The 24,786-nt window shown below is 39.7% G+C and overlaps 1 protein-coding gene across 1 annotated transcript; it reads right to left on the minus strand.

Annotated features, from left to right (window-relative positions):
* Positions 1 to 454: 454 nt before the first annotated feature.
* On the minus strand, positions 455 to 23,925 carry LOC117253803 (complement factor H-like). The gene is made up of 21 exons (XM_078169003.1): positions 23,619 to 23,925; positions 23,309 to 23,491; positions 22,044 to 22,149; positions 21,823 to 21,899; positions 21,459 to 21,641; positions 19,733 to 19,915; positions 19,439 to 19,633; positions 19,139 to 19,318; positions 16,199 to 16,366; positions 15,599 to 15,766; positions 14,850 to 15,017; positions 14,072 to 14,230; positions 12,020 to 12,199; positions 11,735 to 11,923; positions 7,022 to 7,127; positions 6,689 to 6,765; positions 3,461 to 3,652; positions 3,091 to 3,279; positions 1,952 to 2,137; positions 942 to 1,121; positions 455 to 807 (listed from the first exon to the last, which is right to left on the minus strand). The coding sequence occupies exons 1-21, from the start codon at positions 23,686 to 23,688 to the stop codon at positions 614 to 616; spliced, it is 3,333 nt and encodes a 1,110-aa protein (XP_078025129.1). The 5' UTR covers positions 23,689 to 23,925; the 3' UTR covers positions 455 to 613.
* Between the last annotated feature and the right edge of the window lie 861 nt (positions 23,926 to 24,786).

A 24,786-nucleotide genomic window follows, 5' to 3' on the forward strand; every position in this document is an offset into this window, starting at 1 on the left:
GGTGAGAGAGGTCTGAATGAGTCGTGAGTTCATGAGTCTCATGCTTAAGAAAATGTTGTGATGTGTGTTCGCAATATGATCATTTTATATATGTTACATATATATAAGCTGTGATACAGTGAGTATAACTGATATATCACCCAACCTGGGATATTCTAAACAGCTGCACATGGGAGGTTAAAGTCTCTTAAAATACAGTTGGTGGTCAGCACGGTGGTGCAGTGGTTAGCAATGCTGCCTCACAGCAAGAGGCTTCCAGGTTAGAACTGTGGCTGGCAGCATGTGTGGAGTTTGAATCTGAGTTTGTAATTTATTGTGCTGTTATGTATTTTTCTTCTCCAGAGAAGAACACTTTTCTCCAGAAAAGCTGGCTTGAATCTTCCTCTCAGCACATTAAAAACAAATAAAGACATAGACTTTGCTCTCATCATACATACAGAGGCACAAAACAGACTGAGGGAAGATATATGTTTTATTAAAATGACCACACACAGCACTAAAGTATAGACACTGCATCAGGAGAACATCACTGGTCTAACTATTTACTTTGATTAATCATTTACATGTTTGTCCAGCCAGCTCATGTTTATCATATCCAGTTGACTAAAAAGCTTTACTGGCAAGTGGGAAGGTGCATCACACCATCAACACACTTCTGACGCAGGCCATATCTACCAACAAGTGTTCTTCGTCTTGTACACATGAACTCGATTTCATCATTATGGGCTGAATACAGCTTATCGTCATATATAAATCTGAAGGCAATATTATGTACGTTCATGGCGTCTCTGTCCACAGTGCAGGGTTCTGGAAGAGATAAAAGATGAGCAGCATTTTATTAATGGGGAATGACTGCAGCATACTGCGTATTTGATTATTGCTCGTGTTGCTGAATCTTCACAGAATGCAACATGGAAAATATAAAGGGAGTTGTAACTCACTGAGGCATCTCATCTGTCCAGTCCATTCACCATTGATGCAGGTTTTGTAAGGCTGACCCTCCATAGTGTAGTAATTCTGACAGATGTATTCAACCCTGTCATTATGTCTGTACTGGAACTGAAGAGATGTCTTGATGTCTCCATCTAGAAGTGATGGTGGTTTACCACAACCCAAAGGAGCTAAAAGAATTTAAACAACCACAAAAATACAAACAAATGAGTCATTTCCATAGAAGCCTGTATATGTATACACTGCCAGTTTATTAGGTACACCTAGCCAAAACTAATACAGTCTAATAAAGCAGTTCTGCAGTCAGTCCCACCTTCATGACAGTTTTAATGTTCGGGTCTTGCTAAGATCACTTCTCCAGAGGTGTTATTTCAACTTTATGGTAAAGCTGAATCAATGTTACAGTCATTTTTATGAAACTTGAAACACTGAGAAGCACTCAAAATAACTACTAATTACCAGGAATAAATAGCACAAAGATAATATGTAAGCAAAACACAGACTATACAGAGCAAATCAAGCCCTCTGAGACTGCAGCGCACTGTGGAAAGAGTCCAGTCTCCAGAAGAAAATGTTGGCACTGTACATTTCTGCAAACCACAAATACATTACATTAGCATGTTTTATATGCATCATACCAATGTTCCTAAAGTGACATAATGTATGAGCTGACTTTGTCATCAGGTGGTGGAGGGGATGGTGGATGGCGTGTTTTCTGGGTGAGACGGCTGCTAAGGTGCAGATCAGCGTTCGAGACCAACAAACAACAAAACTGGTTGTGATTTTGCGAGTCATTGCTGTGTTTCCAACATCTTTTTAGGCATCAAACGTTGTTTTGTGACCTGTCGCTGCTTTTCCAGCTGGCATTGTGCCCCCAGACACAGATATTTTAAGCCAAAACATGATCTTTTCCTAACCATAACCAAGTGATGTTTGTGCCTAAACCTAAGCACACATTAATTACAGCATTGTTGAAATATCAAGTTTATAATTGATTTACCTCCACATGTTGGGAAGGGATCACTCCAATGTCCATCTGCTAAACATGTGACCACTGCTTTCCCTTGAAGAAAGTCTCCACGCCTCCTGCACCGAAAGGTTAACTTTTCTCCTTTTCTTAGTTGATTTACTCGTACACGTGAGATGAGGAGAACGCTGCCTGATACACCTGTGACTTTGCAATTTTCTGTATTGAAGAAGAGACACTGCTTAATCATTAAGGTTTATACAGTACAAATAGCAGCATAATAGTTTTAGGATCTGACTTTTTGGGTTTCATGAACACAAATCTGACGTAAATCTTTAATGTCATAATCTTTGTTACTTTACCTTACCTCTGTATGCAAATCTATGTAAATGCACTACTTACTGGAATTATACAAAGATACAGTATGTTTTAATCCAAGTAGATGTTTTTTTAAGATTAGAGATACTACAATAGATATTTTTCTATTAACGATGGATCACATGACTACTCTCATTCAAAATCCTCTATCTGCTCTCAGAACATTGCTTTCTGTGTCAGTGGGCTGCTGCTTTCAGTGAAAACGCTCTAAAAATGGACTTTTACTAGGTCGTGAACACGCTGGAGCCTTTAGCAGCTAAAGAGAAAGACATTTTTCTGATGAGCTGGTGGAGACCAAAAATGGAGCTAAAACAAAAGAGAAGATTTTACCATTTTCCAGGTGTCCAGAAACAAGACTCCTGATGAATACCGATGTTGCTCTATATCAACTGCATGTGCACATATGCTAAGAAGTTTGCTGTATCAATTGAAAGATGACTGTCAATTTAAGTTCTACACCACAGCTTGTTTCTGCTGTCCCCAAGTGGCTAAAAAAATAGAATTACTTTATATACTTTATAATATTCAACTTTAGGTTTGACCTGTTGTCTTTGAGTTTGATTTGACGTTTGATGTATCTCGCATATCTACATCAATCTCCAGTATCTCTAATCAAACATAAATATTTAGATTTTGTCCTCATCTAATTAGCATTAATTTCTACTATATTCTATGAGTTGTACTGTGAACTACTATTCAAGTTCTTCTAAAATGATGGGTGAACTCAAATATGCAAATAAAGCGCTGAGTAAAATCAATATAAATGGAATTAACCTCCATGAAAATGAACGTACCAGCGCAAGTTGGAAAGGCTGCACTCCACTGCCCAGTTTGTAAACATTCACTTTCTGCAGACCCCTCCATTATATATTGGTCTTTGCAGCTAAACTGTAATTTATGTCCAATCTTCATTGTTTCATTGGCTGGTGGTAGTCCAGCTACAATGAGATGAGGGGGCATCACGCCAGCCTCACAAGTGATGTCTGGAAAGATTAAAACAGATGTTATCAAATAGAAAACTGTGGAAAGGAGTTTATGTCCCACAAGGTTCCCCCCTTATAATGAATGTGAGTATTGCAACATGCACTACAATTAAAAAGTGTTCCACAAAAATTGAAAATTGTATACAGAATCTTTTTTTTTTTTTAATCTTTCAGGGTTTACCTTCACAAGAGGGGAATGGATTATCCCACTGTCCATCTCTGCCACATATCAGCACTGAACTGCCATTCAGATATTTCCCAGGATCATCACAGCTGAATGTGAGGAATCGGTCAGGAAGTATGGGATCGTCATTTTCTGGTATACCTTTTACTATCACACCTATATCGGCAGGTGGGGGGTCGCAACTCAAAGCTGAGTAAACACAAACAGTCAATCAGGTCACTGAAGCCACAAAAAAAAAAAAAACAGAAGAAGCTGAACAGAGCAAGATTTTGATGTGTGAATGATTCATAGCCAAAATCCCACAGTGGGCTTTGAACAGACAGCAGGGTCTCCCCATAGAGTTACAGAGTGGGAGGAGGAATGTTTTTCCACAATGTCACTTAATATAGACATGACTCTTATGGATATTCTAGATTATGTTACGACCACACGCTTGAATTATTTCAGCTTTGTTTCTGAAAAAATATTTTGTCCATCATTTTGGTATGGTTGTCAGGTTTTAATAATACTGTACCCAGGTGCCTCGGCCACAGTTACCATGGAGAAGAAGCCAGTGAGGGGCACAAACCGCAAAACACTTTGCTGAGGTGAGGTGCATTTGTAGACAAAACAGGGCATCATAGTTACTTGTGTAGGGAATCGTTATTGGATGTATACTGCCAAAATGCAACTTGTGAGTTGTGGTTAACCATTACCCGCCAAAGTTTTTTTTTTACATACACAGACTTATAACTTTGGCTTCTTACCCAAATAACATAAACATTTTAAACGCATTTGCTGATCCACGCTGTAGAAGTACTCCAACTGTGAGCCATGAAATGTTGGCTATGGGAAAAATAGATAGGACTTCTACCAGACATGGGACCAAGTCATTGTTTTGCAAGTCACAAGTAAGTCTTGTTGGGATTCACTGGACCACAGATGATTTGTCATTTATTAAAACTGAAACTGGACATGTGAAGGCTTGTCCTCTTGCCATCTGAAATGGTAAGACACCTCATGTTCTCTGTTCTTCAAATGAAGGACAGTTATTTGACAATCATCTCCACAGGATTACCCACCTCACACCAAAAGTGAGACCAGTCGTCAAACTTGATTGGACAGTACTTTTACAGTGACATGCCCCTCTGTGATGTCTCCAAGCAAACTTTAGGAAAAGTTGTGCTTTCTCACACAGTCTCCCTTTGCTCTTTCCTGCTGGGCCATTGACCAGCCCAGACAGGCTCTCTCTTCCTCCTGGGCTCTGACCTGCCCAGAGGCCCTTTACCCCAAACCACTAAAGGGAGGGCAATTGCTCACAGACTCTCTTTCTCCTGAACCACAACTTGCCCTCGCTCATGGCAGGAGCAACCTGAAACCAGAGACATTAGTGTGCAAAAACAAGGTTTGCAACTAACTTTCCAGCAACAAGGAGAGCCAAGTTGAGTTAGCACCCCAACGTCTAACTCTGTTGTGACTGTTTGCAGTTAGGTTATTGGTTAGGTGGTTTCTCCAAAGCTAAGTGAGGTTAGTTTGCTAATGCTGTTCTCAGACAGTGTAGCACATAACTAAACATCCTCTGCACTAATCCAGACCGTTTGCAACACACGTCACATTGACATAGACTCATTAACAAATAGGCTTTCAACAGAGCTACACCCAAACAGGCAGCTCAAAGTTCCCGCTTCTTTTTCTTTGTCTTTGTCCTGACCACACGATCAGACAAACACCTCCCCTGACCTGAAGCCAGCTTTGATTCGGCCATCATTGATTACCACACCTCCCTTTGTCTCTCTCTCTCTCTCTCTCTCTCTCTCTTACATACACACACACACACACACACACACACACACACACACCAAGCTTGTATAGTTAGTTAGTAAGTTTGAATCTGTGTGTTTTGTTTTGCTTTGCTTCCTTTATGAATAAATATATTTTTGGAACCGCACCTGCTGTCTGTTTAATGTTGCACAAGAGTGAATGAATAGTCAACCTCTGCTGCATCAAGAACTCCGAAATCCTTCAGGCTTTACTGTTAATTTTGGTTTTGGTTATTATTTTAATTATTAATCAAAATTCCGATTCCGAAATTTCGATAGTTTAGTAAACTTTATGAGACTGATATCTTTAATGTAAATTAAGTCACATTATTTAACATAATTCATTATCATTATTATTAATTATTTGAGATAGCCAATTTAATACTTTAATTGGAGATCTATTACGAGGTCAGGCCTGTGTTAAGGCTTAAGTCCCAACAAATGGTGCCACCATGTAAAACATGGCACTTGTGCTTAGATCACAAAAGTTTTGGTGCCTCTGTGTGACGCCCAGTATTGTTCCCAACATTAATGATGCCCCTGTGAGGCCTGCTATTGTAATTCCCAACAGTTTCAAGCTTTTGCACTCAAGTCCTGGGTCAAGCATGACAAGTCCCAAATCCTAAACCTGAAGTTTCGAGTCTTAAAGAAGTCATATTGTGTCTTTTACATTTCACCAAATGTAAAGCCATTTTAACAACAGTCATAATATATTAAATTTCCAAAACTCATGAATGCTTTAAAAAAATTGATTTATTTGTTAAAACAAGTTAGTTGGAAGTTATTGCATCTTTGCAATTTCTGACCCCCACGTTTTACACACTGAAATTTGCTTTTTTTGACTATTGCATATTCATGGTATGTGAATGAAATTACTTTGGTATCTTTTTTTTTCCCAACTGGCGCTGAGCAGCATAATGTTATAATGCTGTTGTAATGCTCTTCATGGTTCACTCCTGCAACTTGACTGGTATGGATGCTGTCAGATTGGTTCAGACAAAGTAGATTTGAGAAATTAACTGTCGACTGCTGGGAATCAGTAGTGTTAATGTGAGTTGATTTAGGAGATAAAGTGACACTTTTTAAATAACATTTTTTAATCTTTGGGCTCAGGGGAAGGTATCTAGTATTTTGAAGTCTATTGGCTCAAGTCCATGTAAAGTCACAAATCATTGGTGGTAAAGTCCAAGTCAAAGGTCATCAAATTTGTGACTTGAGTCCACACCTTTGACTTTTATTACCCGGATCAGGGGTGCCTGTAATAGCTCCTCTGACTTTGCAACCAAGATGCTGAAAAGTCAGCATATTGTACTTCAATAAAATAAAAACTTCATCTGAGCAAAATGTTCCAGCATAGCTTTAAAGCTGATAGTGATTGACAGGACTTGGATCAAAATTGCTCAATTGTGTTGATACAAAGACTTACGTTCACATGTTGGCACGTGATTGGTCCATTTGTCCAGCAAACAAGTCCTGGTGTCTACCTTACTCACCATTTGATACCTGCAATAAACAGTGTGATAAACAGTAACATTGTTGTAAGCACATATTGGGACATTTCTTTGTGTTTATTACCATATTTGTCACAGCAACTCTTCCTGTAAAAGCTAAGGTACTGGTGCACCAGATGACAATATGTCACAATATACAGTACCATATTTACATGACAAACAAGAATAAACATTGAAAAAAATGTCCTTATATTTTAATGGCTGTGTTGCCATTTTGTTTATGGGATAACTGTTCTAAATGCACATACCCTTCATCACAAAAGTATTTGATTGTTGTTCCAAAAACAAACTCTTCACCGCGGATGATTTGATAATAGCCATTGGGTGTGTCATCAGGAAGTTCACATGGCTTCACTGAAAACAGAGAAAAAGATTATTCATCATACAGTTCCTTAGAAGGTCATTTTTTAAGAAGTCTATTTTGAACTTTAGTCCTTCAGGCTTCTTTGTTGGATTTTATTTGAAAGCAATGGCAAGCTGACAGTGACATGATTTTGTTCCACCTTTGTTCTTTTGATAATAACACTATATTGTGCAGCAGACATGTTATTAGTTTGTTGCTTTGAAGAAGCAGGTGGATGTCTAGTTATTAGAATTTTTGTCAACAACATAATGCAGCATTTGTTTTAACTCTCTTAGTACCATCTGATTAATTACAGTTACTTTTGGACAGTGAAGTGAAAGGTTATTCAGATATTTCCAAATGTGAGCAAGCACGTGTAATTTTCGTCTCTAACTATGGAAAATTAATTACACTTAATTACAATTGTGTAAACAATCTGTCAAACTACTCTGGACATTTGGGAAATTTTAAAATACACCGAATTCCAACTTCTAAATGATTCACATTTGTTGTAACCTGATTACTGCAGTCACCCAAGTTGCAACAAAATAAAGAGTCAAGCAGAAAGCCATTTAACTCACGGTAGCACTTTCCCTTACGGACTGCAATCCAGCCTCCGTCAGTACACATATATCTGATGGCTGGGCCCGATATATAACCAGTTTCACAAGTGAAATGTATCACGTCTCCTGTTTGGTAAGCTGCTTTTTTGGTCTCCTCTGACAGTTGGGAGTGTGGAACATCTGGGAGCACTGAACATGCTGACAAACAGCAACATGAGGAAGAAAAGAGGAAACTGGACATACAGTATCTTCTTAACAGGTGTGTGTTACAGATGCCAATCAGATTAGAATAAAAACATGTAAATCTGAATATCTTTAGTGGTGCAACTAGGTAAGAATATAACTTTAAGACTGTACACCATACTGTAATTAAGCCAAGCATCACGTGCTTATATTAGATCCTTCTTTCGTGAACCATAAGCCCCTTCAGAAAGCGAGTGCTTAAAAAAGTCTGTCTTACCATTCTGTGATAAAGAAACTTCCACCTTCCCCCACAGTTGGAGACACAAAAGCATTAAAGCCAGTCGCATTTCAATGAGCAGGTGTGCAGTCACAAACGAGAGTCTAACTGAGGCTAACTTCTTTGACACACTCTGTTTTCTGTGTCCCAAACCGTGGTCCTTGGGAAGTACCGAGGGTCATAACATGGACTGCCCAGTGGGATTGCACAAGGCTGAATGAACACAACATGACGCATGGGAACACACACAGCATGTATTTTTCACATAAGCAATACTAAAAGCTTCAGAAAACATAATGTACAGTATCTTTTGTGCAATAATAATAATTGTATGGACTCTTCGTGTATATTTATATCAAATGAATTCATGAAATACTGCAAGGGAGTTTGCTTTCAACCACAAAAAAACAAATTTTCTGATGAGATAAGATAAATAAACTTTTGGGACAGATGTCAGGAAACACTGCTGATAAATCACATCAGATTTGACCTGACAGTATAAACAACAACAACCAAAACAAATACCAGCAGCATTAAGGCCAACAGGAACTATTGGCCTTGAATGCAGCACATACAAGATGATTATATTATCCCAGGGGACTGCATAGAAATACAGACTAAAAAGTTCAAGGTCTGATATGTTTGTGAGTATCTGCTGATGATTAAACAGTCTCTGTCCAGTTTGATTACCACACTCAATGTTTCGTCAATAGTGTTGATACTACAGTACAAAGTCCATTGTAAAAATCAATAAGTGGAACAAATAGTCAATGAAGCAATTCCATTGCAGTAAATTGTACTGATGGTACTGAGAGAGCAACACTGTTTATATTGCACTAAAATGATTCATACTGAACAGTACATCAATTTCAGAGCTGAATTCATCACGTGTCACTGTCACTTGTTTTTCTGTTGTTGAGGACACTGTATTGACTTGCATTCAACATGCTGAACCCCCATTCATACCGTTACCTAACTTAGAAGCTTCTAATTTTAACCATAAACCAAGTATTAGCCTTAAAAACCTAAAAATGTTAAACTTTGATTGGATGCAACTGTGCTACAATTTACGTATGGCAGATTGAATATTTAGCCCGACAAACATATCAACTGTAAATTAAAAACTCTTTATTATTATTATTCTGTTTCTCTATTGCACTTTTATTTAATTTGCCTACTTACTACTGCAGTGTAACTGTATTCTTACTCTATTCTATCATATTTTATTTCATTTTCTTTGATTTTACTTTTTATTTATTTTTTTAAAATCTAATTTTTAAATTTTGTTTGCCTTTTTATGTTTTATTTTATATGTACAACCATTTCACCTGCCTCTGTGTTTGAAATGTGCGGTATAAATAAAGTTGCCTTTCCTTGTGTGAGCAGACTGAAAAAAATGCACATTACGATTGTCAACTGTTTCAAGTACCATGAAGTTTTCTGAGTCACTGTCTTCTTCTAAATCTTTGCTCAAAACACATTTTTAAAATGTTGCTTTTATGCAATTCTGTAATTTGTATGTATAACTTATGTATGTAACATAACAATGTATGTATAATAATTTGTATAATGCACTATGTAAATGAATCTTGGATAAGTATTTGTTTGTCAGCCCTGTGATAGTCTGGTGATCTGTCCAGGGTGTACCCCACCTCTTGACCAGTGTCAGCTGGGATAGGCTCCAGTCCCCCTGCGACCCTTCACAGGATAGGCAGTTAGTAATAAATGTTTTTAGAAATGTGTTACAGAAATCCCAATTACAAATATTAATTCATGTTGAGCTGTGTTTGATCTAAAATGCTGTTTTGTCACTCTGGATTATCGAGGATTCCTTTTCACATTACGCAGCATTTTTATGTGTTAATTAAACTGTTTGGCCAGAGTTAAAAAAAAATGAGATTGGCCAAGTGTGTTGTGCACATGCTTAAATTTGATATATTCAGTTTTGACAAAGGCAGCTTCTTTGTCATTTATATGTATCATACATGCACTAAATGCCCTTTCATGAAAAACAGTGCTGGGTAATTGAAATGCAGGAGATAATCTTTAAATTCAAACTTCACAGTGGGCCACACTACTGAGAGAGATGACTGACACAGAATATTTTCTTCCGAGATGAAACCTAGTTTTGAAAACCTGGAGCCACTTTTGAAACTTTGCTTAGAAGCTGTATGTTTATTCCTACGAGTTGATGGGTTCTGTGATTTAAGAAAGCTCTTTTTCTTCTTCTTTTGCGCTCATAAAACTTAATTTTGCCTTTTTAGAACTATTTATGAAATTCTGCACCAGCACACAGCGCAGCAACACTTTCACACCCTAAATACTCTAAATGCCTCCCCCATAACTTTTTACACTTCATATATTTAGTCATCATAGGCCTGGTTTTCATAATAATGATAATAGTAATAATGAAAAAAGCCTTTGTAATTTCCGTATCTTTTATTCAATATGGCAAAGCTGTATCATTTCAGATCACTTTATTACACAAATGATTGATAAAGTAATTCACTGTCCAACACTTCTATGTATCATGATCATGTATTGTGTATCAAATGACTCATCAGTATGAATAATGCAGACAACAAATGCACGTTTCTTTCTCCAAAAAACCGATGCAAAATGACTTCTCTAGACCTCCAACAAAATCAGCGTCACTGTTCCTCAGTGGGAGCTGTGGGAGAAAATTTCTGTGTTCAGCATCACATCTCAACAAGCAGTGTGTGTAAATCAAGCATCCAGTTCTCAGACACTGTCTGGTTTTTGCAGTAAAACTCTTTAATCATCCCCAAGCATGTTTTATTTTTCTCTCGTTTTGTTATTCGTAGTGTTGTTTGGTGAATAACCTATAACTCAAAAATACATTTTTACACAAAGCAGTGACTGTGGATTTTGTCCCCCATCTTTTTACAGTGATGTCTTCATGACCAGTATGGAGAGGAGGAGTGAATACAGTGGTGACCCATATCTCTTTCAACCTATATATTGTTTGTGAGTACTGTGCTAAGGTGGGCTTAAAAGAAATTTAAACATATCCTTTTCATCTTCTTTGACTTTCTCCTTACCTTTACATTCTGCTGATTTATTCCACTTGGTATTGGCACATGTTGCATCGCCATCAACACCAGATATGACACATCGATACTTTATGATATCCCCGTCCATATATCTATTTTTGTCTGTGTTGAAGTTTATGTATTTTGTTGTTAAAGTTCTCCTTGAAAATATTTAACATGTTACTAATTAGTTTCCCCCTGTTTAAATTGTGGTGTCAAACATAATCACTTCCTGGAAGCACAGGTGTTCAACACCAGAGTCAGGGTCAACATCCTGAGTCCAGCATGTGCTTTGGTTTAGGCAATGTAAGCACTTTGGTTAAGGTTAGGAAAGATTGTGGTTTCTGTTAAATGTTAATAAACACATTGTGTCACTAATCCCTGGATACTTTTCCTGTATTTAACCAAAAGATCATTGATTTTTCTCTAACCTTAATCAGACATTATGAAAAGTCAGCAGGCTACATATTTTAGCTTTAAAACTGGAATCTTGTCAAAGCTTTCTGTGTATGACTTTGTGAAATGCTTTTGGATATACGTACGTGTGCACTTAATGTCCTTCGTCTCCCATTTCCCATCTATGCATTGAATTGAGTTTTCTCCGTCTATTAGAGTATACTTATTACGGCAGGTATAAGTTACTGTAGAGTCAGACAAGAAATCCCTCTGATATGGAATCGTAACAACTGCATTGGCAACTTTAGGTGGGGGACTGCAGAGATTGGCGTTTGCTGCAAGAGATGAAAACATGTACAGTATTAATAAAAAGATTCCATGGCGTAACCTAAAACTGTACATGTGATAATACAAAACTGAAGATAACTCACGTGTACAGATTGTTTTGTGGGAAAATCCACCAAAATCCCATTTTCCCTGGCGACAACTAAAGCGTTCAACCTGAGGGGTGTACCCTTCCTTACAGGTAATCCTGTAGCTTTGGTCTTCTCTACGTGGATGTGTCACTTCCGCATTAGGAATCACAGGAATCTTTCCACACTTTTCATTTTCTAAATATAAATACAACCAGTTAGGTCTATATATATGGTTGCTCACAAATTTTGTGATAGCAATGAATAAACAAATTTCCTTTCATAATTAGCCTGCATCACGGCTGTCACTTGTAAAAAACAAAACAAAAAAACAAACAAACAAAAAAAAAGAAGGCATTTTTAGCTGATTTAAACTAACACACAATTTGTTCATACACCGATCAGCCAAAACATTAAAGGACAACTTCAGTATTTTTCAACCTGGGCTCTATTTCCCCATGTGTATGTGTGCGTATGATTCATGGGTACCACTCGTTCTAAAATTGGTTCAGTATTGAGCCGCGAAACGAGCTAAAACGGTAACAGGGGCAAATGCGTCCCGTATAAGTTTGCGCATTAAAAGTGCTTTTTTCGCCACTGACCGGTTCAGATCGCCATTATTATCTCTGTAGATAGAATATTGTAGCGACCCTGGGGCAGTGGTGACTGTGAATGAGTGGAGTCAGCTGTCAGTCAGTGTTGGAGCAGAGAGGCAGATGGCATCCCCGCTTGGTAATGTAAATGATTATGTGTGTGTGAAGTGTGTGTTACGCTAGAAGAGTCAGAGGATGGAGTCTTTTACGTGCTACTCCCTGGAGTGTTACTGGAGTTTTTGGAGTGCTCAAATAAACGGGCCTTTTTCCCGAACGCAAGAACAGGATGTCGCACAACACCCCATACAGCGTTCATTGCTGGCTGCCTTTGTCAGATGGCGAGATGCTGAAGTTGTGACTAGTTGTGCTAAAATGGATGCTAACACTCCTGTCCAGACACTGCGCCTTGCAGACTATCGGGTCTGCAGTGCTCACTTCTCCCAAGATGACTACTGCCAGCTGAAGAAGAGAAGACATCCAACCCCGAAACACCTCTTCCTCAAGAAAATGGCTGTCCCACGAGTAGAGAGAGCTACAGACACAGTGGAGCAGAGCTTGTGACATTACACAGCCCAGAGGTAAGGGAGAGGCTAAGTTAGCACGCTATATACAGAACCGGTCAGTGGCGAAAAAACACACACTTCACACACGCATACTCATTTACAATACCGAGCGGGGACGCCCTCCGCCTCTCTGCTCCAACACTGACTGACAGCTGACTCCACTCATTCACAGTCACCACTGCCCCAGGGCCGCTACAATATGCTATCTACAGAGATAGCACTGGCGATCTGAACCGGTCAGTGGCGAAAAAAAGCACTTTTATACGGGACGCATTTGCCCCCGTTACCGTTTTAGCTCGTTTCGCGGCTCCGGTTGCATCCGCCTCCCTCAATATTGGACCAGTTTTAGAACGAGTGGTACCCATGAATCATACGCACACATACACATGGGGAAATAGAGCCCAGGTTGAAAAATACCAAAGTTGTCCTTTAAACCTGCTGACAGGTGAAGGGTACTTGGTCTGCAATGGTGTTTGAGTGAATGGAACATGTCAGGTGGTATCGACATGAATTGCCAGAACCAAATGGTTCCCAGCAAAACAATGCACTGGAACAAAATAATCAAAGTTATTCACTTCACCTATCAGTGGTTTTATTGTTTTGCCTGATGTATAGGTATAGGTGTAAAGCCTAATAAAACAAAAAATATGCTGTTGTTGTGGTAATATCGGATATGGCTTTCTGTGATGAATGTGATGACTCAGGGCAAGATGTGTTCACTGCCAATGCATAGCATGGGAGTAGGTGGGTTTGACCTCTCTTTAAGAAAATACTCATTGTTTCTATCTTTGTGTATTTCTATAAACCTTTACTGATTTCTCATGTAATGAAACCTAAAAATGATAAACAGCTTGATTTTTTTTGGTTGGCTTAATGCTGGTTACAAGACCTGTGAGGCATTAAAGTTTCATTACCAATGCATGGTTCAAATCCAGACCACTCGCCATCATTACATTTGGCCTCAGCCCACCAGCCTTTGGTGAAAAGCTTATAGCCTTCATCACAGGTGTAGTACACTGTGCCATTGTAGGGGCCAACTGCAAATCCATGTTGAACTTCAGGGGTTGGGCATGCTGTCAATGAAGAACGAAGAACGTTATAGCAAAAGTTAGCATATTAGTATGTTGAGTATGTTAACATGCTGGCGTTAGCATTTAGCTCATGGCACTCCTGTGCCTAAACACAGACTGTCAAATTCATGATGTGCGCACCGGCTGATTTTGCACCAACACTGTGTGTATTTTGGTGAATCAGAATCATTCTAAATTGACAGGCACCTGCCCACTATCTGCAATCACCATCCTGCCATGTCCCCATTTCTCTATTCAAGAAATATGTTTGCCGAGAGGTGTATCATGGGGAAAGCAGTTGTTTCACACACCAGAGTTGGAGAGCATCTGTGAATGTGAAGGCAGTCGTAAACAGCTGGTAAGCCATTTGAGATTAGCCCAAAGGAAAAAGCCAATATTGTTCTTAGTGAGTGAGAGGTCAGTCCCAGATGGGCTGCAATTAATCTGACTACACTGGGTAATCAAACTAACATTGCAGTTTCAATTTTATGTCGCTGTAGTTTTTTTTTTTTTTAGCTGCTAGAAGATACTCATTTATTTTGCTATGACAACACACAAACCCTGATCACACCACACTGTAATTAATCTTTAAACTGTATTTGTTTTTGGTGTATGTTCTTACCTGCACACTTCTGAACCCCAGTCCAAACACTTTGCTCACAGGTAACAGTGAAAACTTTTCCTCTTTCGTGCGTGCATGAATAGTGGACCCGTTCATTGTGGCTGTAAGTTTCCTTTTCATTGCGGGTGATATAGGCATGGTCGATGTGAAGTTTTTTACAATATCTCTCTGAAACAGATTAAACAAAACTGTGACATAATTTACACACCACTCAGGTGTTACTGTGAAATTTAGCAGGTTTAAAACAAACTATTTCATATAAGATGTCTTGTCTCCAAGGAAGATAAAATACGCAAAGCCTTTACTGATCCCATTAGTGAGGAAATTCGGTTGTTGCAGCATCACTAAGACACAAAAAAGTACAAATAAATAAAAACATAAGTAAACACTGAAACTATAGAAAGAGCAATTAAAGACAGAGTCACAAAGTAAGGTACCTCCCCTTGTCCCATCTCATATCTTGCAGTGCTTCAGAATGAGCACAGTAATATGGGACATTTACCAAAACTCTTTAAATACACACATGTAGAACTTTTAAGAATGAAGAAATTGAGGATATTTTTGCCAGGCGATTTGTATAGTTGGACACGAGGCACGGAGCTAAATGGGTGACGACTAGTTGTGTGTTTACAACAAGCCTGTTCAAAATATACTCAATTGTTGTGTAAGCCTAAAAACATCAGTTTACAAAGGGATGGAAAAAGAAAAATATTGTACTTTTGACTGTATTGTATTTTTTATTGTCTTACTTGTACAGTCTGGAGATCCGATCCAACCTGTTTCCTTACAGGTCAAATTAAAACTTCCCTCGTGACCATTCTTGCAGATATACTGGACCTGGTCATTGTACCTGTATTCATACTTATAGCTCCCAACTATCTCTGTGTTTCTGTATTCCCTTCTGTCGCACGTTATCTCTGGGAAACAAAAAAAAAGGAGTTTCACCATAAGTAAAAGTGGCACATCACAATGTAACTGTGTTTGATTCCAGATCTTAGTTATGTTACATTAAGATCAGCACAATGTTCAACAGCTCTCATTATATGGAATGATTCGTTTTAGTGGGGATTTCGTCAGCTGAAGGGGAAGGCTTTCATACAGAACAGACGCAGATCCTGATGACATCACATTAGTTTGGACTTTCCCCCTTGTTGTGATTAATTTATCAGACAGGAGCTTCACTGTTTTCTGACTGAATGATCACAAAGTCATTGTATTTGAAATTGACTTGGAGTTAAGTTTGACAGATTTAGCCGATATCATAATTTCTTAAACTGTATTCAAAATCCATGCATGCAAAGACAGAGATACAACAAAACAAACAAAAAACACAAACAACAAAACATTACCTGTGCATTGTGCATTCCCGTTCCAACCATGTTCCCCACAGGTGAGAGTAAAATGTCCTCGATAACCTTCCTCGCACTCATAACTGGCCCGTTCATTGTATTTGTATGTCTGCTTGTAATTGGTGATTATTTTTGCATTTGGGACATATTTTCTGTCGCATGTGATTTCTGTAATAAAAAAAATCAGTTATGAACTACTGTACACATTGACTGTGTTGTTGCTGCCAGCAGTATAAAGAAACTGCTTCTATGTTACATAAGTGGGCTACATTAGTACACACACACATAACTTGGAGATGGGGCTGCAAACAAAGACACCAAGAGATTTAAAGTGTTTGACAGAGTGGTGGAATTACAAAATATTAATGATCACCTGACTGTGGTTGTTTTCCAACAATAATGTGGCACCAGCTTTTTTTGTAAACATGATGACCAACAGTTATTTCTGTTTTTATGTTGTGGAGTAAGTGGTGTATATGGGGGTGAACATGATGTAACCTTGTAGTTAGAGACATAGTTTGATGACTTTCAACCAGCTTTGTATCATAACAATGTGGGTAGTATATGTAAAAGAATCATTATGAACTTTCCTCCATCTTACCAGCGCCCAGATCTCCTTGCTCTCGCTGGCTCTAGGGCTATTGCTCGAACTACAGATTGTACTTCTGCATTTTCATCAAGGCTATTCAATGAAGGCAGGGACATGGTCTTTGAAACCATTAGGGGCTAAGGTGTATGACACAATACAACTGAAGTTGCAATGTTGGGTGTGCTTGACCTGACAGAACTTTTTGGGGACCCTCGAATGGATGTCGACTGATATAGAACATTTTCATATAAAAAGCATTTGTTTATAATCTTTTATTAACAAACTTTTCAGTAATTGCAGAATTGTTATTTTCTCTATTTTTCTGATAAAATACAGTACAGGCCAAAAGTTTGGACACACCTTCTCATTCAATGCGTTTTCTTTATTTTCATGACTATTTACATTGTAGATTCTCACTGAAGGCATCAAAACTATGAATGAACACATGTGGAGTTATGTACCTGACAAAAAAAGGTGAAATAACTGAAAACATGTTTTATATTCTAGTTTCTTCAAAATAGCCACCCTTTGCTCTGATTACTGCTTTGCACACTCTTGGCATTCTCTCCATGAGCTTCAAGAGGTAGTCACCTGAAATGGTTTTCCAACAGTCTTGAAGGAGTTCCCAGAGGTGTTTAGCACTTGTTGGCCCCTTTGCCTTCACTCTGCGGTCCAGCTCACCCCAAACCATCTGGATTGGGTTCAGGTCCGGTGACTGTGGAGGCCAGGTCATCTGCCGCAGCACTCCATCACTCTCCTTCTTGGTCAAATAGCCCTTACACAGCCTGGAGGTGTGTTTGGGGTCATTGTCCTGTTGAAAAATAAATGCTCGTCCAACTAAACGCAAACCGGATGGGATGGCATGTCGCTGCAGGATGCTGTGGTAGCCATGCTGGTTCAGTGTGCCTTCAATTTTGAATAAATCCCCAACAGTGTCACCAGCAAAACACCCCCACACCATCACACCTCCTCCTCCATGCTTCACAGTGGGAACCAGGCATGTGGAATCCATCCGTTCACCTTTTCTGCGTCTCACAAAGACACGGCGGTTGGACCCAAAGATCTCAAATTTGGACTCATCAGACCAAAGCACAGATTTCCACTGGTCTAATGTCCTTTCCTTGTGTTTCTTGGCCCAAACAAATCTCTTCTGCTTGTTGCCTCTCCTTAGCAGTGGTTTCCTAGCAGCTATTTGACCATGAAGGCCTGATTGGCGCAGTCTCCTCTTAACAGTTGTTCTAGAGATGGGTCTGCTGCTAGAACTCTGTGTGGCATTCATCTGGTCTCTGATCTGAGCTGCTGTTAACTTGCGATTTCTGAGGCTGGTGACTCGGATGAACTTATCCTCAGAAGCAGAGGTGACTCTTGGTCTTCCTTTCCTGGGTAGGTCCTCATGTGTGCCAGTTTCATTGTAGCGCTTGATGGTTTTTGCGACTCCACTTGGGGACACATTTAAAGTTTTTGCAATTTTCCGGACTGACTGACCTTCATTTCTTAAAGTAATGATGGCAACTCGTTTTTCTTTAGTTAGCTGATTGGTTCTTGCCATAATATGAATTTTAACAGTTGTCCAATAGGGCTGTCGGCTGTGTATTAACCTGACTTCTGCACAACACAACTGATGGTCCCAACCCCACTGATAAAGCAAGAAATTCCACTAATTAACCCTGATAAGGCACACCTGTGAAGTGGAAACCATTTCAGGTGACTATCTCTTGAAGCTCATGGAGAGAATGCCAAGAGTGTGCAAAGCAGTAATCAGAGCAAAGGGTGGCTATTTTGAAGAAACTAGAATATAAAACGTTTTCAGTTATTTCACCTTTTTTAGTTAAGTACATAACTCCACATGTGTTCATTCATAGTTTTGATGCCTTCAGTGAGAATCTACAATGTAAATAGTCATGAAAATAAAGAAAACACATTGAATGAGAAGGTGTGTCCAAACTTTTGGCCTGTACTGTATGTCTAACATATCCGTTAATATCTGTTCATGGAAATTAGCTAAAATGTTGACTGGATTTATCTCAAGTTGTTAATCAAACTGTTAACTGTGATCACTGCATAAAAGAGGAAGTCTTGGCCTGGATATCCACTGGCTACACCAGAACTCCTGATATATTGGCTGTTTCAGCCAGAGGCTATATCGCAATCAGACTGATAGCAGATGTTCTGAGATTACCAGCTGTTTTCCACAGTTAAGCCACTCTTTGTTTCTGGGACCTTTTGGTGGAAAACAGCCATTAGAGTTAAAACTTTCCACCCTAACTGGACAAAAAGCTCTTTCCTCACTTTCCCAAATATGGATACAAAATAACAGTAATGTCAAAAACACACGGTTAACTTCACGATACCTTGACAAAGTGGATCTGGATTCCATCCATCTCTGGTGCATGTGGCCCGGGTGGCATCACCTGTCCTCCTGTAGCCACTTCTACACCAATAATTTACAGTGTCACCCAATCCTATTCGTTGCCACCAGTTGACTTGCCAGGAATGCACATGTTGCGGTCTTTGATTGCTGCATCTTACCTCTAGTAATAATGATACAATTGATTATCATCATCATCATCATCATGGGTGAATGAATCTTACAAGCACAGTAAAGAAGCTCATAATCTGTCTATGGCCCTAAAGCCCATGTAGTTTTATACCTTGGCACACCGGTCTGATAGTCCATTCTCCATCCTCTTTGCATGTAGTTACTGCTGAGGCGTCTTGAGTTGTAGAAATCCAGTACTTCTCTCCACATATGACTCTCAGTGTGTCACCAGGTGAAAATAGATTTCTGTGAGTAGGTTCATACCTGGTTCCCTCCACTGGCGGCAGTGTCAGTTTACATTTTATTTCTGCATTTGTTGGGAAATTAAACATATTATCTGTTAGCACCAAGTTGAACTAATTAGTGCGGTATAACCAATAAATTGCATTAATCAGGTTATACATACCTTCGCATGCAGGTGTGGGGCTCCACTCTGCTCTTATTCCTAGTTTTGTGCATTTTGAAGGTCTCTCTTCAGCACGTTTATATCCAGCATTACACTCATAGTGAAGGACTTCATGTTCTTTGTACTCTTGGATATTTCCAGGTACGTAGCCATTTGCAATATTGGGGACTGTACATGTTATTGCTGTTGAAGAATACACACAAGCATGATTATAACCTTGTTCACAAAAAGGCAAATGAAGAGTAACCACTGACTGACATGATTCAAAAGTAAAATGATGTCCCATTTTAGACATTTGGGGCTCTAGTTTCCCGGCACAGCGCAGGGTGGCGCAGGGTGGTGAACCCCGCGCAGAGCTAGTTTTGAGCAGCGCAACCCAAGGCGCGCTCAGTTTGGTAGTTTGGCAGACCGAGGTACGCCGAGATGGGTGTGGCGGCGCAGCAGGGGGAGGTGTCGACAGATCCAGCTTGGTGCAGTGACAGTTTCGTGCCAAAAGGCTTCGCTGAAGGTGTGCTAAAAGCTTGCCAGCTGAAACCAGGTCTACTGTCAGCGCAGGCGGAGCGCAGCCGGTGTAAGCCGAAGTTTGGCTGACCGGCGGACAGTGCGCACACGTCACCAAAACCTCACAGGCAGGTTTCCAGAATGTCAGGCACATTAACGATGCAATAAATACCCAAAAACCACTATTCAATGCAACTATCTGCAATCAGCACATAAATGTATTTCTATATCGACTGTCCCATCACATCTGATGTCAGATCAAAGGGGATTGGCACCATTTGGCACGTTTGGCACGCGTAATGGAAACCCAACCTGATTTGATTAACACAGCTGCAAACTGATAAGTTCACATCCCTCTCAGCCAACCACAAACAGCCACAGCATCAGATAGGGAGTATATAATCAGCATCTGTCATCTTAGAAAAGTCAACAGAAAAGAAACAGAGTGAGACTGCAAGAGAGAAAGAGAGAGCGCGCGCACGAGAGAAACGCAACATTGATTTACAATTGTGGTGACCTCCTCCCAGGCTACCTTTGCATCATCAGCCCGTGGAGGTCTGCTCGCAGTTCCGTATATTCGGACACTGCCAGCTTGGACCTCCCGGACCAACACATCAGTTTCCTCCTGGGAGAAGTTTGGCCGTCTGACGCTGCTGCTCTCTTCTGCCATGGCGAATTGAGTAAACTCTCATTACGCCTTCGCGCGGCACATTTAAGAGCGAGGAGAGGGGCTCATTTGACTGGTGTGATGTGTGTAAAACCCACTCCACGCCTTCTCTCCTCCCTCTTTCTGACTTGCGCAGGTAGGAGGGATGGAGGTGGGAAAGAGGAGTAGCTGTGCCAGGCACATGGTGTGCCAAACTTGCAAAATCCGCCTGGCCACACCCAGTTGGCGAAGCGCAGGTGCGCTGCGCCCCTGCCTCGCCCGGTCTGCGAAACTAGAGCCCTTGGTGGTAATAACCATGAATGACAGCTTAGCTTCAAACTTCATTGGGACTGGAGGTAATTATATTTTTATGGGGTTGATGTGATGTTACATGGTGGTGGATTTTGCATCACATGGTTAGTGGTTGTTGTTTGGTTTGTTTCACATTAGTTGTTGGGTGAATGATAGTGGTTATTATGGCATTTTATACATCTTCCCCTTTCCTTCTATTTCCTCCTTTTTTTTTCAAAGTAAGACCGTGTAGTAATTCCCGTTTTAATTTTGGACAGCCTGCTGTACCTTGGCATTTTGGAATTTGGCCACTCCACTCTCCATTTTCATCACAATACATCTCTGGTGACCCCAACAGAATTTCAGAGTTGGACTTGCAGCTGAATCGAACTACATTGCCATAGGTTGCTTCTTCCGGGTCCCCATTCACCTGGACATTATTGTCCACATGAATCACTGGGCACTGTTGGGCTGGAGGGAGAAAACATGATAAAAAAATTAGTTGGATGACCAAAAAACTTTCAGATGCATCAACCTATAAACAGGAAGGCAATTACATTTTTCAATATTTTCAAGGGATGACACAAAAGTGACATTTCTCCCTGTGTGTGTCAGACACCAGATAATTAAGATGCTTTATTACAGCTCTTACCTTCACAGACAGGAACCACACCATCCCAGCCTTCAGCCATGCAACGCCGATAGTTTGTGCGGCTGACCATTTGATAACTGAAACAAGTATTATGTAGAAAATGGATAATGGATTTGTCTTATTAGGAGCCAAGTACCAAAGGGATACAGTATAATGTGCACCAAGCATGAAGATACATAAGAAACAACAGTATAAATATGTGATACTAAATATTTTCATACCCTTTATGACAGGTGTATACAACTTGTGACCCAAACACAAAATCGTCTCCCTTTTCCAGATGAAAATCTGCAAACTGAGCATCGCCAGGATGACCACATGATTTTGCTTTAAACAGAAGAATTAGAGAGAACATGGGTAAATATATTGTTAAAGGGATAGTTTGGAGTTTTTGAAGTGGGACGGTATGAGGTACGTATCCATAGTCAGTGTATTACTCGCATGGAAGTGAGCACGCCCCCAGTTCAGAGAAACAGGCTGGGGTCCGACATAGAAACCGAGCAACTGCTGTGGGATGGGGTCAGCAATAAAACATATTTTAGCCACCTACAAAAAGTCCAACCTGAAACAATCAATATCAGCATAAGTGTGTGCTATATTGTGAGTGTTTTCACTGTTCTACCTTTTTGTCAGACAGTGATTTTCGACGGGAAGATGAAGCTGTTATATCGCTCTCTTAAAAGCCAGACTCCATTCAGAAATATAGTAATTTAACATCGCTAAACACAGGAGCTGCTGGTCTACCTCTGCCTAGATCCGTTTTGTTTGTGTTATTGTGTGACTTTGGTGTTGAGTTCAAATTCACCACAGTCACACACACAATACACACAATAACACAAACTTACTAACTGATCGGGGCCCTGGTAGACCAGCAGCTTCTGTGTTCAATGAGCAAAAATTATTGTTTTTGTCAATGGAGTCTGGCGGCTTTAAAGGGAGCCTACATGAGGAACTGAACCCGTTATCCCGTTGGAACGGGATGTCTGACTGTAAGGTAAAAAGGCGAAAATACTGTCAGTATGGTGTACAATTAATCTGTTAGAGATTTCATTTGGTGGGACGTTTTTTAGGCGGCTAAAATACATTTTGCTGCTGCCCCCGTGCATTGCTTTGCTTCCAATTCGGCACTCCTGCCGCTTCACCAAACTGGGGTATGTCGACAGACATGTACTGTAGCTAATACACTGACAATGGATAAGTACCTCATACAACCCTGCTTCAAAAAATCTTAACTAAGGCCTAAATTGCAGTGATGACATAAGTGGTTCTTCCATTCAATAATACTCTGTATATTATTTTATACTATAATATAATACATAGTTGAGCCTGCCTTGCCATTGTGTTCTCACTCAAATACAATGCTGTGCCCATTTAACAGAGTATATACTGATACAGCATAACATGTTGCATATAATGTAACAAGTGTTTATCACTTTAAATGGCAAAGTTAATATTTAAATTCAAACAGTAAAAGACTGTTACTCACGTTGACATGCCGTGCCTCTGGACTGCCATTTTCCCTCGACACAGATCAGTTTGAAAAACCCAGTGAAGCCAACATTGCAGCTCACTCTCACTTGTTTTCCACCAGGGTATCTGGCGTCCAGATCAGTTGTGTCGAAATTTGAATCAAACAGGGGGCCCTTTAAAAACTGCTCAAGGGTACATTCTGGGGCAGCAAAAAAAAAGAAGGAAAGAAATACAAATCATTTTATCCTCGCAGCAAAATACCAAGCCATGAATGTACTGTTAAGATAAAAATGACGGGGCAAATTACTTGAACTACTCAGGCTTACCTTGACTTTTTACGAAGGTCAGCATATACATCCACAAAAACAGGACACAGCTTTGGGTTATTACGTGCATTTTATCTTCATTACCCTGAACCACCAAACAGGAGTAGAAACTGGAGATTGAAACACTATTATACAGAGCGAGAGAGAGAGAGCCACGGATTTCACAGGCAAAAAGAGATTGCTCAATGATTTACGCAAGTCTGTTCCAGCCTCCAAATACAATCTCAGCCTCACAGGGAACAGAAAAATGAGGAAGTGACCACATATATGGCCCGTTAAATAACACACTGGATACTTGATAAAACTTCAAAAACACCCAGGGTGTCTTACTTATATCAGTACACACATGACTGAGATTTATATTGTAGAGTTTGCTCAATGAGTCATGGAAACCATTGAGCAAAATAACAATCACACAGATAGCAGTCTTCTACTTCTTAATTTTTTTTGAAAGGGGATTTTTTAAATGCAATGTGATTAGTATTTAAATGGTTCCATGTCTATGTGTAGCCTTTGCTATGTTTATCATTCAGTGACCAAATAAAAAAAGAGTATTCCAGTAAGCTTTTATTTGTTTTTTCCTTCTTGGTAATCATTTGCAGTAATCAATAGAGCAAACACGTGTTGCATTCCAGCAAGTCAACACAGACTCCTCTCATCTAGAGTACATTTGAAATAAAAGAACAATCAAAGCAAATATTCTGTTCAAAACTGGATCAAAAGTATAATTATGTAATTAAACCAACCTGATTTTCTTTTAACGTTCATAGATGCCACAGTTAAGGCCACACTTAGACACATCTCATGCAAATGTCTGTTTGGTGATGACCTTGTAAAAAGGTGGGAAAAGCTGGCAAAAGGCTGGTGAACAAATAACGCAGATTCTGACCTCAGTCTGGAAACTATTAAAACAAAATGTAGCTGTTAAGCAATGCAGGGTTTGCCTTAATTTCTCAATATGGCTTTTTGGTATTCATACTACTTGTTCTGAACAGTTGCTGAGTGTTTTTCTGTGTCACTGAAAATACATACATTGCACAAACTCATTCGTCAGAACATTTGCCAGCAATTTGTGAAGAGAAACTATTATGATATTCAATTTGCAGGTGGGATCTGTAAGTCAGATACCAATTCAGAGGAAGATATTTGTTCACAGCTGATACACATT

This window comes from Epinephelus lanceolatus, chromosome 6, assembly GCF_041903045.1.
Source record: "Epinephelus lanceolatus isolate andai-2023 chromosome 6, ASM4190304v1, whole genome shotgun sequence".
Lineage (NCBI taxonomy): Eukaryota > Metazoa > Chordata > Actinopteri > Perciformes > Serranidae > Epinephelus > Epinephelus lanceolatus.

Bases quoted from the DNA above. Each gene is read 5' to 3' on its own strand.
- LOC117253803 (XM_078169003.1), bottom strand. From the start codon at position 23,688: ATGCACGTAATAACCCAAAGCTGTGTCCTGTTTTTGTGGATGTATATG. The intron at 19,319-19,438 runs GTATAAAACTAC...CATTATTACTAG, and splicing joins TATCAGACCGGTGTGCCAAG to AGGTAAGATGCAGCAATCAA. The intron at 14,231-14,849 runs GTAAGAACATAC...CTTCATTGACAG, and splicing joins TGGGGTTCAGAAGTGTGCAG to CATGCCCAACCCCTGAAGTT.